Source organism: Nanorana parkeri, unplaced genomic scaffold (genome assembly GCF_000935625.1).
Source record: "Nanorana parkeri isolate BGI_ZX_2015 unplaced genomic scaffold, ASM93562v1 scaffold72, whole genome shotgun sequence".
Classification (NCBI taxonomy): domain Eukaryota; kingdom Metazoa; phylum Chordata; class Amphibia; order Anura; family Dicroglossidae; genus Nanorana; species Nanorana parkeri.
In genome coordinates this window covers 2,518,338-2,530,464 of record NW_017306340.1, presented here as the reverse complement: position 1 = coordinate 2,530,464, position 12,127 = coordinate 2,518,338, and the positions used below count along the sequence as shown (strand labels likewise).

The window sequence follows — 12,127 nt, the reverse complement described above, 5'->3', positions numbered from 1 at the left end:
GGGGCGGGCAGGTGCGCTTTTCGAGGTGCGGTTTCCACTCAAGATCCCATGATGGTACTGTATTCGGTTGTTGTGGTGAAGTCGGACCAATAAAACCATGTGGTTGCAAATTTGGATGAGGTACCTTTTACTGAGCTTGTGAGGTCCTCCATGGTGCAAATATCGTTTATTTTAGCGAACCAGAGTTTGAGTGAGGGTGGCTCCTCCTGTTTCCAGAGTAGTGGAATACAGGCACGTGCAGCATTCAGTAAATGTATCAGCACCGAGCGTGAATACCCCTTTAAGGAGAAGTGATTATGGTGGAGGAGGAAGAATGCTGGGTCCTCCGGGATGTGATGGTCGGTACATTTCTGGGAAATCCTCCGTACCTGGGACCAGAAGGGAGTCAGTCTCGGGCAGGACCAAAACATATGGAGCATGTCTGCAGGGGAGGACCTGCACCTCCAACACACGTCAGGGATCTCGGTATACATCTGATGAAGTCTGTGGGGAGTTCTATACCAGCAGGTCAGAACCTTGTAACCTGATTCCTGGTATTTGTTACAAATTGACGACTTCAGGGATAGCCGCAGCAACCTGGTCTGTTCATCCTGTGAGAACTGGACCCCCAGCTCCCTCTTCCATTGTCCCATGAAGGGAAGCGGTGATACCTGGTCCGCCTCCAAGATTAGTTTGTAGCACCAGGATAAAGTCTTGGGGAAGGGTCCTACGTCCAGACAGGTGCGTTCAAAGTCCGATGGGACTCGGGCATACAGGGCTGGGTCAGGTAGTAAAGAGAGGAAGTAGGAGAGCTGAAGCTGGCGCCAGTAACCGGTCTCTCTCAGTGTCATGTCCAGTAAGAGGTCTCGTAGGGACTGCCACTGTGTACCTTGTAGGAGATGCATAGCCCGAAATCGACCCAAGGCCATGAGGCGGCAAAATAAGCCATGTAGAGCCCACCGTTGGGTGCTTCCTCAACTGTCCAGGGAGAGCTCCTGCACACCACGGTAGAGCCGGCAATGGAATTGAGGTGGCAGACTGCTCCAGAGCCACCCAGGGTTTGGTATCACTATGTTGGCACCAGTCTACCACGCGAGTCAAGTGGGATGCCATTTAGTAAAGGTATAGGTCTGGTAGAGCCAGTCCCCCTGCCTTTTTAGGGCGTCTTAGGATCGCCAGACTGAGTCTGGGGGTCTTACCTGCCCAAATGAATTGAGTAATCGCCTGTAGCGCGCGGAAATAGGAGCGAGGGATGAAGATGGGAAGGGCCTGAAAGGGGTACAAGAAGCGTGGAAGAATATTTTGTTTAACCACATTACAGCGGCCTGTCCAAGAAAATGTGTGTCGTGCCCATCCAACTAGGTCCGATCTGACCTTCTGAAGTAGGGGAGGGAAATTTAATACTGTATAATTGCGTCAGGTCTCGAGGAAGCCTTTCCCCTAGGTACTTAAGGGAGGTAGAGGACCATTGGTAAGGGAAGGTCTCCTGGATACTGGCTAACATCCGAGGGGGAACCGTCAAGTTCAGGGCTTCCGATTTTTGGGAATTGATGTGGAAGTTGGAAAGTTCGCCGAAGTGGCGAAGCGTTGACATTAGGTTTAGTATTGTGGTGACCGGGGACGACACAAAAAACAGCAGGTCATCTGCATATGCAGCAACTTTATGTTGGTGGGACCCCATGAAGATACCCCGAATGTCCGGGTTTGCCCGTACTGACCGTAGGAGTGGTTCGAGTGTCGGGGTGAAAATGAGGGGGGAGAGCGGCAGCCCTGCCTCGTGCCATTACTTATGCCAAAGGGGTCAGAAAGAACCCCGTTGACATTCACTCTGGCCGTGGGTCCAGAGTACAGAGCGAGTATCCAGGAGAGCATACCCGGGCCAAGCCCGATGTGCTCCAGTGTGAGGCGTAGGAATGACCAGTCGACCCTGTCGAAGGCCTTCTCCGCATCGGTCGACAACAGGAAGCTAGGGGAGGTCTTCGACCGGGCCGAGTGGATGAGACTGAGGGCCATAGATGAACAGTTTGAGATGTGGGTATACAAGAAGAGGAGATGAGCATGAAGCCTGAGATAACATGAAAGGGAGAAGAACTAGCAGAACAGAGAGAGGAGAAAATGAAAACATAAAAGATGGTGGGACTGGGAGGAATTTAAAATGGGTCTTCTATTAAAGGAACATGAATAGATTTATTGGTCGGCGTTTTAACAAGCACTGCTTTGTCTTTTTCAAGACTTGGGGGGGCCTCTTCTACTGGACCATTTGTATCTACTTGCTTTGAGTGCACCCGTGTAGCTTTTGCTTTTATCGGAGTGTGGTGCCCACCATTGAAACTATATATATTACTGCACACAATTTGTGTAAAGTGCTATACTCTTTTTGCAAACGCTGAATAAATGATCAGTCTGATCATTTTGCAGCCATATGTTAGAATACAGAGCATTACGTCATTGTCTTTCAATATTTCAGCTCAAGGAATGCATTGCTCTAATGGAGGCACAGCTGGAAACCCAGATGAACTCATCTAGCACAGACTGTCAGACCTATTCCAAAGAGGTGGAGAGTGTATGTATCTTATTGTTGATATTGGTTTCTATATATATAATGAAAAGGTTTTTACATCTTTGGAAATGGGGATCAGTTAGGCCTTGCATTAAGAGGAAACTTACTGCACATTATTTCATTTAGAAAGAGTAATTTGTTAAGCTGCTATTTCTTGGAATGTATAAGTTACTGTAGTTTTTACAGTGCATGTCCTTTTCCTTGTGCGTATATGTTGACCTCTGGCTTCTAAAAATTGGTTCAGTTGTTTTTGAACATGGGCATAATCACACGCGTTTACAGAACATGGATAATTTACATAGGAGTAATGTTGCTGACATGTGTTTGTCACTGATTTACTTTACATCAAAGCATAACTGTATAGCAGCCAATCAGTATTATTTTAGTCAATGTCCTGTTCTAATAAAATGTAATTAAAAAATAAATGCTTGTGCTGAATACAGCTGTTCTAAATGAATAGAGCCTGCCAGAAAATAACCTGATTGGAAGATGTGTTTGAAAACAGGGGCATGGATATCAACTGTATGCCAATGAGTGTGATTGACTTGTAACGTTATGCAATGCTTTGGACAGTGAATGCCAATATGAGTATCTGCCTTTCTTTATTGCAGCTGAGACAGCTTTTGTCAGATTCACATGAACATCTGGAAGCCACAAAAGCAGAAGCCAGAAAACAGAGCAAAGAGCTTTCTCTGGTAATTTTTATGATTTCATTCACTTTAAGGCTAGAATCATACGGCTGCAGTGTATCTATCGCGCATTGACATATTTCATTGATGTGTGGGATCTTTCCTTAACATGTGCATTGTAGTGTGTTGCACTGCATTTAAATTTAGCATGTTCCCTTTTCACCCAGTGACACCAACGCAGCATGTTGTGAATAGGCTCTTACATGTAAGAAAAGAATGGTAGCTCAGGCCAGGGGAACAGTGTGTCTGTGTATCAGTGCCATGAATCTTTGTAGAGATGCTGAATCAGGTGAAGCTGGTATGTCCTGGGCTTTTAGTGAAATGTGTGATTGTATTGCTGAGGATTGCCCCATAGATTCCATGTGTGCTGCTAATGGTAGGACACGTATTGAAAGTCAGAGAGCATAGCATCAGTAGCTACCATGCAAGAGATTAGTACTTTGGTGAATGTGGTGCATCACAGGCTAAATGGAGACCACAGAAAACATTACCTCTCGTGGAACATTGCATGTCATATTTGTTCCTATATTGTAAATTTTTATATAGCAGGGGATATGAAGGGCTCTATGCATCATGAAGTCCCTTTTGTGACAGTTGTTTTCTTGGTAATAGTGGTAAGCATGCAATGGAAAAGGGAGTGTTATTAAAAATGATCTCTTTCTAACAAGTCATTGTCCCCTATTCATCTCTCTGTGATAGCAGTTAAGGCAGGTTAAAGTTGCATCTCAAGTTGATCGTAGTGCTTGAGGGGCCATTTCAGCATGCTTTAAATTTTATTGCAGTACTATGAACTATCTACAACAGCATTTACAGCTAACTGGATATGACCCATTTTAAGTAAACATCAATTATATCTTTAAATAAAAGAATCTGCGCTCTTGGAAAGATAAGGCTAAAAAGTTAGAATACTAATCCTAAAGCTGCTATGAATTGGTAAAATATGATGTGCAAGTGATAACACAGCGCTAAAGGTGGATTCCGTAAGAAAGTAGGTGTAAAATATAAATTAATATATTGCCTTGTTCTGAAGGTATATATATATATATATATCCACCGAACTGGGGGACTAGTTACCTCAAGGTGTATATATGTGTATATACATATACAAAATAATATAAAAAATAATGTATATATGTGTATATACATATACAAAATAAAATTAACGAAAAACTGTTGTACAGACAAGATTATCTGTACAACAGTTTTTCGTTAATTTTATTTTATTAACGGTTTGACTCAAAGGTTTGAGGATTTGTCACTTTTTTACCATTCACTTATGAGATATTTTTATTGTTAAAATTTTTTCACATTGTGTTGCATTGTATCCACGTAGAAGTCTATGCTCAGATTTATCAACACAAATGAGGTTTAGACACTTTGTTATCACTTGATTTATACATAGTTGTTTTTGATATTTTTTCATTGGGACGTTATTCACTTATATGTATATACACCTTGAGTAGGTAACTAGTCCCCCAGTTCGGTGGATATATATATACCTTCAGAACAAGGCAATATATTAATCAATTATATCTTCTCTACAGACCTTTTCATGCGTGTTGTGTCCTTCGGTGTAGTAGTTATTACTAAAGAATTACTAGCCAATTGCTTTGCTTTAAGAACTTTTACAAAATAGCGATTTGCCATATCTGTTAAATGGGATTTTAATATATTTTCTTTTTCAGCTCAGACAGCATTTAAGTGAAATGCAGAATCATGTGCATGACAGAGAGTCCCATGGTGTAGAAGATCATCAGGTTAGTGACTAGTACAAACACTTTATACCTAGATGCCCATTGTTGTGCATATACCGCCATGTCTGCAGCTAAGCACGGTCATTCAGCTTTGTGAACCTTCTTCCGCTACTTTGTGTTAAACTCAGAAACTGATGATAATTTCCAGAGCTAGTTTGACTAATTCAGCGTCCTAGGAAACAGTTTCCTTTTTGTTCTGTCCATTCGGGGATAGCTGACATCTCCAATTGTAAAGTCTCATTCAGTTTTGGGAATATGCTTTCTTTAATCCATTTACCTTAGCAGATTCTGCTAAGGGGCAGCGATAATGCTGAGAGTCTTTAACAGGCCTACAAACTGGTGTCATCATGTTAAGCTATACTTTGCCAATATAAGACCCTGCTGAAGACACCAACCTGCTGTAGACACCAACCTGCTGTAGACACCAACCTGCCTCGCTTGCTCCACCTACCAGCCTTCAGTGTTTCTTTCCAGCCTACCCAGGTTAGGAAAAAGTAGTAGCAGCCGCATTCCAAGTTTAGGTATTAAACATAGCCTTTTTAAATCCACCTCATCCTGCACAAACTCCATCCTCTGACGCATTTTACTTCTAACTGAGCTTAATTGCAGAGTAAACATCTCCGGTCTATACCTGTTACCAGTATCCCAGCCAGTGGCCACGGAAAGCAGATGTGATTATGATGGACTTTGCTACCCTATCTACCCTCACTTAGATGCCTGCACTAGAATTTTAATTTTCAGACACTCTACAACACTATGGGGACCTATGTTGCTCTGATTTCTGTTTATGTTTTAATAGTTGTTGGCGTTTCCTCTTTTCTAAGTTAGCTGAGGTACATGGTCTTCCTTTTTATTGGTTACATAGTTTTTTTCAGGAATGCTACTGCATCTTATATTTGTCTCTTTATTGTACTAGAACATTGTATTTGTCTATATTGTTTCACATTTTGTTTTTTCGCTTTTTAAATGTGCAATAACATAAGTCTCAATATATATTTATATTTTATATTTAGTTGAAGGCACAACAGCCAAGTTTGGATGAACAGACTGATGAGCAGACTATGTCAGGAGACCTGGAAGAGGTAATTACATTGCATACATAGAAATAAGATTTGTAATATATTAAAAGGTAGTGATAATGGTCTGGGGCCATTGTTTTTTCTTATTTGTATATCTAGAATGTTTTTTTTGGGTTTTTTTTTTAACTGTATCTATACAATCTTTGTTTTTACAAATAAACATTTAATGCAGGACAACATTGAAGGGATTTTACCTATTAATAAACTCAGTCTGTCTGTAAAACAATGGTCCCCATCCCTTTAGTAGTGATAGTGATTTTAGAGATAAACGCGATGTGCAAAACTAACTAAAAGGGTAGCTACCCCAAAGAACACATTTTTTTAATACATTTCAGCTTTCCAGTCCTTCAGTGTCGTGGCTTCAATCATTTTTCTTATTTCAAGCTTTTTTCCCTTTTATTTTCATCTGGTGATCCTGGCAGTAACACAATTACAGTCTTACGGTGACAATGCTCCCCCCTACTGTACTGTACCTATGGAAGAGCAGTGTTGTCACCCTAGTCTTCTCGCTCCAGATATGGAAATAAATAAAATAAGAGATGTTTTGTTGTGCACAGATGTAGCATGGGCAGGGTTCATAACACTGGTTGAGATTTCAGTGCAGATTTCAGAGTGCACAGGAAGTTAGGAGCCCACTGGATTTCTGGCAGATCAACCAGTATTTCTGTACTTGCAGCGTTTAATAAAGAGACCAAAATGGGAATTGTGCATATATTGTAGCGATATCCTCTTTATTCTTTCCCTGACATACACTTTTATGTTTGTAATGAACAGAAATCCATGTATAGTTTGCAGCAAGAGCTGGAGAAACTGAATAGTGCAGAGGAAAGCACAACAGGCACCGAAGAGTCACAGCAATTGAAGGTTGGCACGGATGTTATGTTTTGTAGTATTTTGTGTAATTTAAATGTAATATTTCTCAGTCTTTAAAAGACTTCCGATCACCAGGATTTAGACAATAATACTGTTGAACTAATTATCCACTCAAGTAGTCAAGTATGAGCCAAGTCTGTAGATGACAGACTTATATTAACAGCTAAATGACCACAGGTAGTAGATCTATGGACCAATCTGTGGAGTGACTGTGCAAATGGCCGCAGACCTAGTTCCTGTCTTTGCATCGGGATCTACTATATTTTGTGCTGCAAGGGCAAGGCCATAGATATGGTCAGACACCAATCAAAGTGGTTCCTGGAGCCCAGATCTCTGTATTGGACATAGAGATTGTGGCAAATCAATGTATTAAAACACTACTGTCTCTTGATGTCTGCCCCCTTCTGCTTTCTCTGACAGATATGAGATGGTGACTTGATAATCTAATGCACAATTAAGTATTTGTAAAATATACATTAATTAGAGGGTAGGGTTGGGGCTATTTTGGGTAACTCAATCACCTTAATCCAATTACCATAGTGTCATGGAATGTTGTTAATCACCTTTTTGGGAGAAAAATGTTCAAACCCAAAAATTCATCTCATCTGCTGTGTATGGTCAGTATGTATTACACATTCTTGGTAGTTTTTGTTGACCAAGAAATCATTGGCTTTTAAACAAATACCCTCTAGCTCCAGTGTATGTTCTGCTTTTTAGTTATACCTGGACCAGGGTTGATCACAGAGTGAACATATCTGCATTTTTAATTATTGTAATCAAAATCTGACTGCTTGTTTATCACATTTTTGGATTTGCTGATATAGAAGACCTGGTCACTCAAGTGCCATAATTTTGGTAATAATGGTATAATTTTCCCTAGAGCAATAATGTGCAGTGATGGCAGTCAGTCAGTCATAGGGTTTCATTGGTCAGGTAATGATGAGTTCTGATTTGGATTCTGTAGATTTGGATTCATCGTTGATTAATGCTTCATGTCACTACAGCACTTGGCTTGTAAAAGTTGGATTATTAAATTATCTACAGGTAGCACACAAGTTCAAAATTTGTTTCACCTTGAAGGTTTTTTCCCATATTTATTTAAAGCTAACATTATCCTTCACTGGAAATATTGTAGGAGAGACTTGACAAGGAAAAAAAACTAACACGGGACTTAGGTCAAGCTGCTAACAAACTATTACAACTCTTGAAGGCTTCTCAGGAGCAACTAACTAAGGAAAAAGAGCACAATAAACTGATGCAAAGCCAACTCAAAGTGACGGTACTAACTCGCCTTTCTCGCTGTTAACCCTGTCTATTCACCTTCCTTTATTAACTCAATAAAATCACTATGATATCTAGGTTTGCTTCTCTGCTGCTTGCCTGCATACACACTGATGATACATTCATGTCACAAGTTTCAGCTATTGGTCCATCTAACAAAATGGAAGCTTCTATTGTGCATGAGTAGCATCATCTGCTTTGTCTCTGCAAATCTGGGCACCTCATTAATAAGGATCTGTCTTGATAAGGAATCTGCTTCAGATATCTGAATAAAAGGACTTCTAAATTGGTTTTCTTCTATCAGTAATAATGTAGAAGGGGAAAACATACATTGGTGCTTTTGTGCCAAATAGTGAGGATTTCCTCTTTCGATCCCCTGTCATTTAGTTGGCTTGGGTGGAATGTAAAATTAGAACTCAGCCGCTTAGCCTATTGGGCCAACAAGTTGTTGCAGCAGCGTCTGTGCTGCTCCTTCTGGGGCTAGGAGTCCGAGTATATGCCCTCTACAGTTTAGCACAAGTGGACCAGGGAAGGGATGTTTATTGAGAGCAGAACATTTCTTTTAAAGGAAAATATTCCTCTTTTCAGAGAAATATGTAGGCTGTAATTGTTGATGACCTTCAGTGGTGTTAAAGAAACCCTGTCACCAGACAACATTTCCCATAAGATTATATATGAATTGAAAGTATTTTAGGTATGTTATTTACCTGTAAAAGTCTTCTCTGCGTAGACATCCAAAAAGCCTGAGACTTCTGGGTCCCGCCAGCTTGGATGTGATGTCATGAATGGAGTCTAATGCATGTCAGTGCCCACAAAATTTTGTTCCTGCTGCATTTTTTGCAGTGTACCGCAACACGCACTGAAGGAAAGTGGGAGTAAAACAACCCTTCCATTGGTGTCAGCAGCTGCAGTAATAACCCCCAGCACTTATGTCAGTGGAAGAAATAACAACCCTCAACATTGGTGTCAGTGGACACATTATTAAGCCCCCAGCATTGGTGTCAGTGGATGCAATAATAACCCTTGGTGTTGGTGTCAATGGCTGCAATATTAACCCCCATCACTGGTGTCAGTGGTTCCAATAAGCCCCAGCAATGGTGTCAGTGGCCGCAATTATAAGCCCCAGCAATGGTGTCAGTGGCCACAATAATAAGCCCTAGCATTGGTGTCGGTGGCTGCAATAATAACCCGCAGTGTTGGTGTCAGTGGCAGCAATAATAACCCCCAGCTTTGATGTCACAGCCCGCAATAATAACCCCCAGCTTTGATGTCACAGCCCGCAATAATAACCCCCAGCTTTGATGTCACAGACTGGAATAATAACCCCCAGTATTGGTGTCACAGCCGACAATAATAACCCCCGGCAGTGGTGTCAGAGCCCACAATAATAATCACATTGTTGATCAGTGGAAGCAGTGCAGTTAGGCTCCCCACCTTCTCCAAACACACACACCACCTTGTACTGGGAACCGGGTCTTAGACAATCCCAGATCAAATCGCTATAATGTGTCAGGAAGGAGGGGGCTGTGCTAGGAAACTGATTCTCCTGGAGTAGTCACATTTTTCCAACAAGTTAACAGGCAAATTTCAAGTATGAATATCTGAATAAAATGCAATTATTAAAGGAAAACCATTGCAAGTAAGCATTTAAAAGACTTGATTTTGCTGTGGTTGTAGCTGCATTTTTTTAAGGGTCTCTTAAATATATTCTAAATCGCTGACCAGGAGCAAGTGGCTCGGGATTGCTGACAAGGCATCAGTTGTCTTCCGTGTCAGTGATGTAGAAAGTTCTTAAGCCAGAGGGGTCAAAGTGGCAGTCTGGCAACCAGCATTTTCAGCAGTGGAAGCCTAAATATTTATTGCAGTACATGTTTCTGTTTAACTTAGTTATTCAGTTCTGAATATTTAATTATGGATTGATTCTAAAATATAATGAGGATGCTTTCCTTTCAATTTTTGTCTGTCCCCTAATTTCCTTATCTCTAATGTATGTCTCCATTTCATCTGTTTGTGTTTTTTTGATGAGAAAGACTGATAAAAAGATAGATAATAATGAATAAAAATGCTTATGGAACACCGAGTTGTCATTGAAAATTATATAGCTGACTGTCTAATATGGATTAATTAGCAGAATAATGTGGTAAAGCAATTACCCATACAAAATATATTTCCAATTAGATGCAGTAGAACAGTTTCCCACATGTATTAGTGCCAAGGCACCATCCTTTTTTCTGGTCTCACAGTAGTTTACCATCCGAGGAATATGCAACCCATAGGAACAGGAAGATCTGCCCAGTGATAGGTTATGGCTCCATATATATATGGCGGCCACACAGTGCTGCAGACTGGATGAAAAAGTGAGTCTAGGGAAAGATCAGCAGAATATATACAGTAAGCTGTACATCATTCACCGCTGACTTGCATTCCAAACACTGAAGGACAAAGGTTCTAGGTCCACTGCTTGCAGTGACAAGTTACCTTGTGAGAAACGGCTGAGAGCACATAACGTAAAATATCTTGTAATCTAAATACAGTAAATGCTTCCATCTAAATTAACTCTATAAACTTTTGTTTTCTAGGACCAAGAATCCAGCACCAGTGATGGAACGTCTGTTTGATTCTAAATAATGTTTTGGTTAGGGCTTTTTTTTTTTAACCACAATGCCTTAAACATTCCTTTCTTGAGATTCAAAAATAATAATTGAGTGAGCCAAAAGCCTCCTGAAGTTAATGTCTTACTTATAACGGCATACTTTTTTTGAACAAAAATGACATTCCATTATAAAACCACTGACTGTGTCAGTACGCCATACCAACATTTCCACTTTTTGGACTGACAGCCTGAAGAGATTACTGGGAATTCTGAAAAGGGACCGACTGTGTACTCTGCTATAGGAATCAGTGCAATTTATTATATATATATATTATTTTTTTGTTTTTGGAGTGAGCGATGAATGAATGGACATAAACCTGGCAATTTATATGAAGATGATGCCATACTGTAACTGGTCTCCAGTATAAAGTCATGTGAATTGTTGGTCGCCTAAATGCCAATAAAAAAATTGATATAGCCATGAATGTTAATTTGTATTTTATTGGAGCAGCAAATACATTTCCGCATTGGAGAAACTTTAGTCAAGTTTAAATCAATCTATTAAAAAAAATGTCTCCCTCCTCACTTAACATCCAAAAAGTGGGTAGTAGTGTGCCCCAGGATTCTGTCTTGGAGCCCATTGCTGTTCAACCTGTTTATTTATGATAATAGGGCTGGTATCATTAGCAACATTTCAGTTTTTGCTGATGATACCAAAATTTGTGGGGTGATAAACCCGATGGAACACAGCAATATTACAGAAAGATCTAGATAAAATCGGGGGTGGCCATATGCAGGGCACATGAGGGTTAATATTGAGAAATGTAAGGTTATGCATGTTAAAAAGACACATGCCAGCTACTCATTTAATAGGAGCTCCACTGGGGTAATCAGGTGGAAAAAGGTTTGGGGGGTCCTAGGGAAGAGCTAACTTTGCTGCAGCCTGGTATTGCATGCTGTAGCTAATAGGGCAAGCAGGGTACTAGAATGTATAAAATAGGGAATGTATAAATCCATAATTCTGCCCCTTTAAAAAACACTGGATTGGCCTCAATTTGAGCATGCAGTTCAGTTTTGGTCACCAATCCACAAAAGGGATGCCCTTGAGCTAGACTGCGTCCAGAAGAGGGCAATGAAGCTAATAAAGGGGTTAAGTGGCCAGACCTGGGGCACTCTGACATTATGATAGATGGCTTGCTGATGAAGTGCTTAGGTACCTAGGTAAGGATGATGATCAATTTTTGATACCTTTTTTCTGGATAAACTAGGGAAGGGTTAGAAGAACTACATTAAGGTTTTTCTTTCTTTGTGTCCCTGTT

General features: G+C 40.6%; 1 protein-coding gene across 1 annotated transcript in view; it reads left to right on the top strand.

The window, feature by feature from the left end:
- Positions 1–11,293, top strand: part of RRBP1 (ribosome binding protein 1) — a 65,265-nt gene extending 53,972 nt beyond the window's left edge. Inside the window, exons 18-24 of the mRNA XM_018576653.1 lie at positions 2,447–2,542; positions 3,151–3,234; positions 4,914–4,985; positions 5,996–6,064; positions 6,836–6,925; positions 8,070–8,213; positions 10,795–11,293. Of these exons, the coding sequence (XP_018432155.1) occupies positions 2,447–2,542; positions 3,151–3,234; positions 4,914–4,985; positions 5,996–6,064; positions 6,836–6,925; positions 8,070–8,213; positions 10,795–10,833 (594 nt within the window). The 3' untranslated portion in view covers positions 10,834–11,293. The remainder of the gene's footprint in view (positions 1–2,446; positions 2,543–3,150; positions 3,235–4,913; positions 4,986–5,995; positions 6,065–6,835; positions 6,926–8,069; positions 8,214–10,794) is intronic.
- Positions 11,294–12,127: the final 834 nt, after the last annotated feature.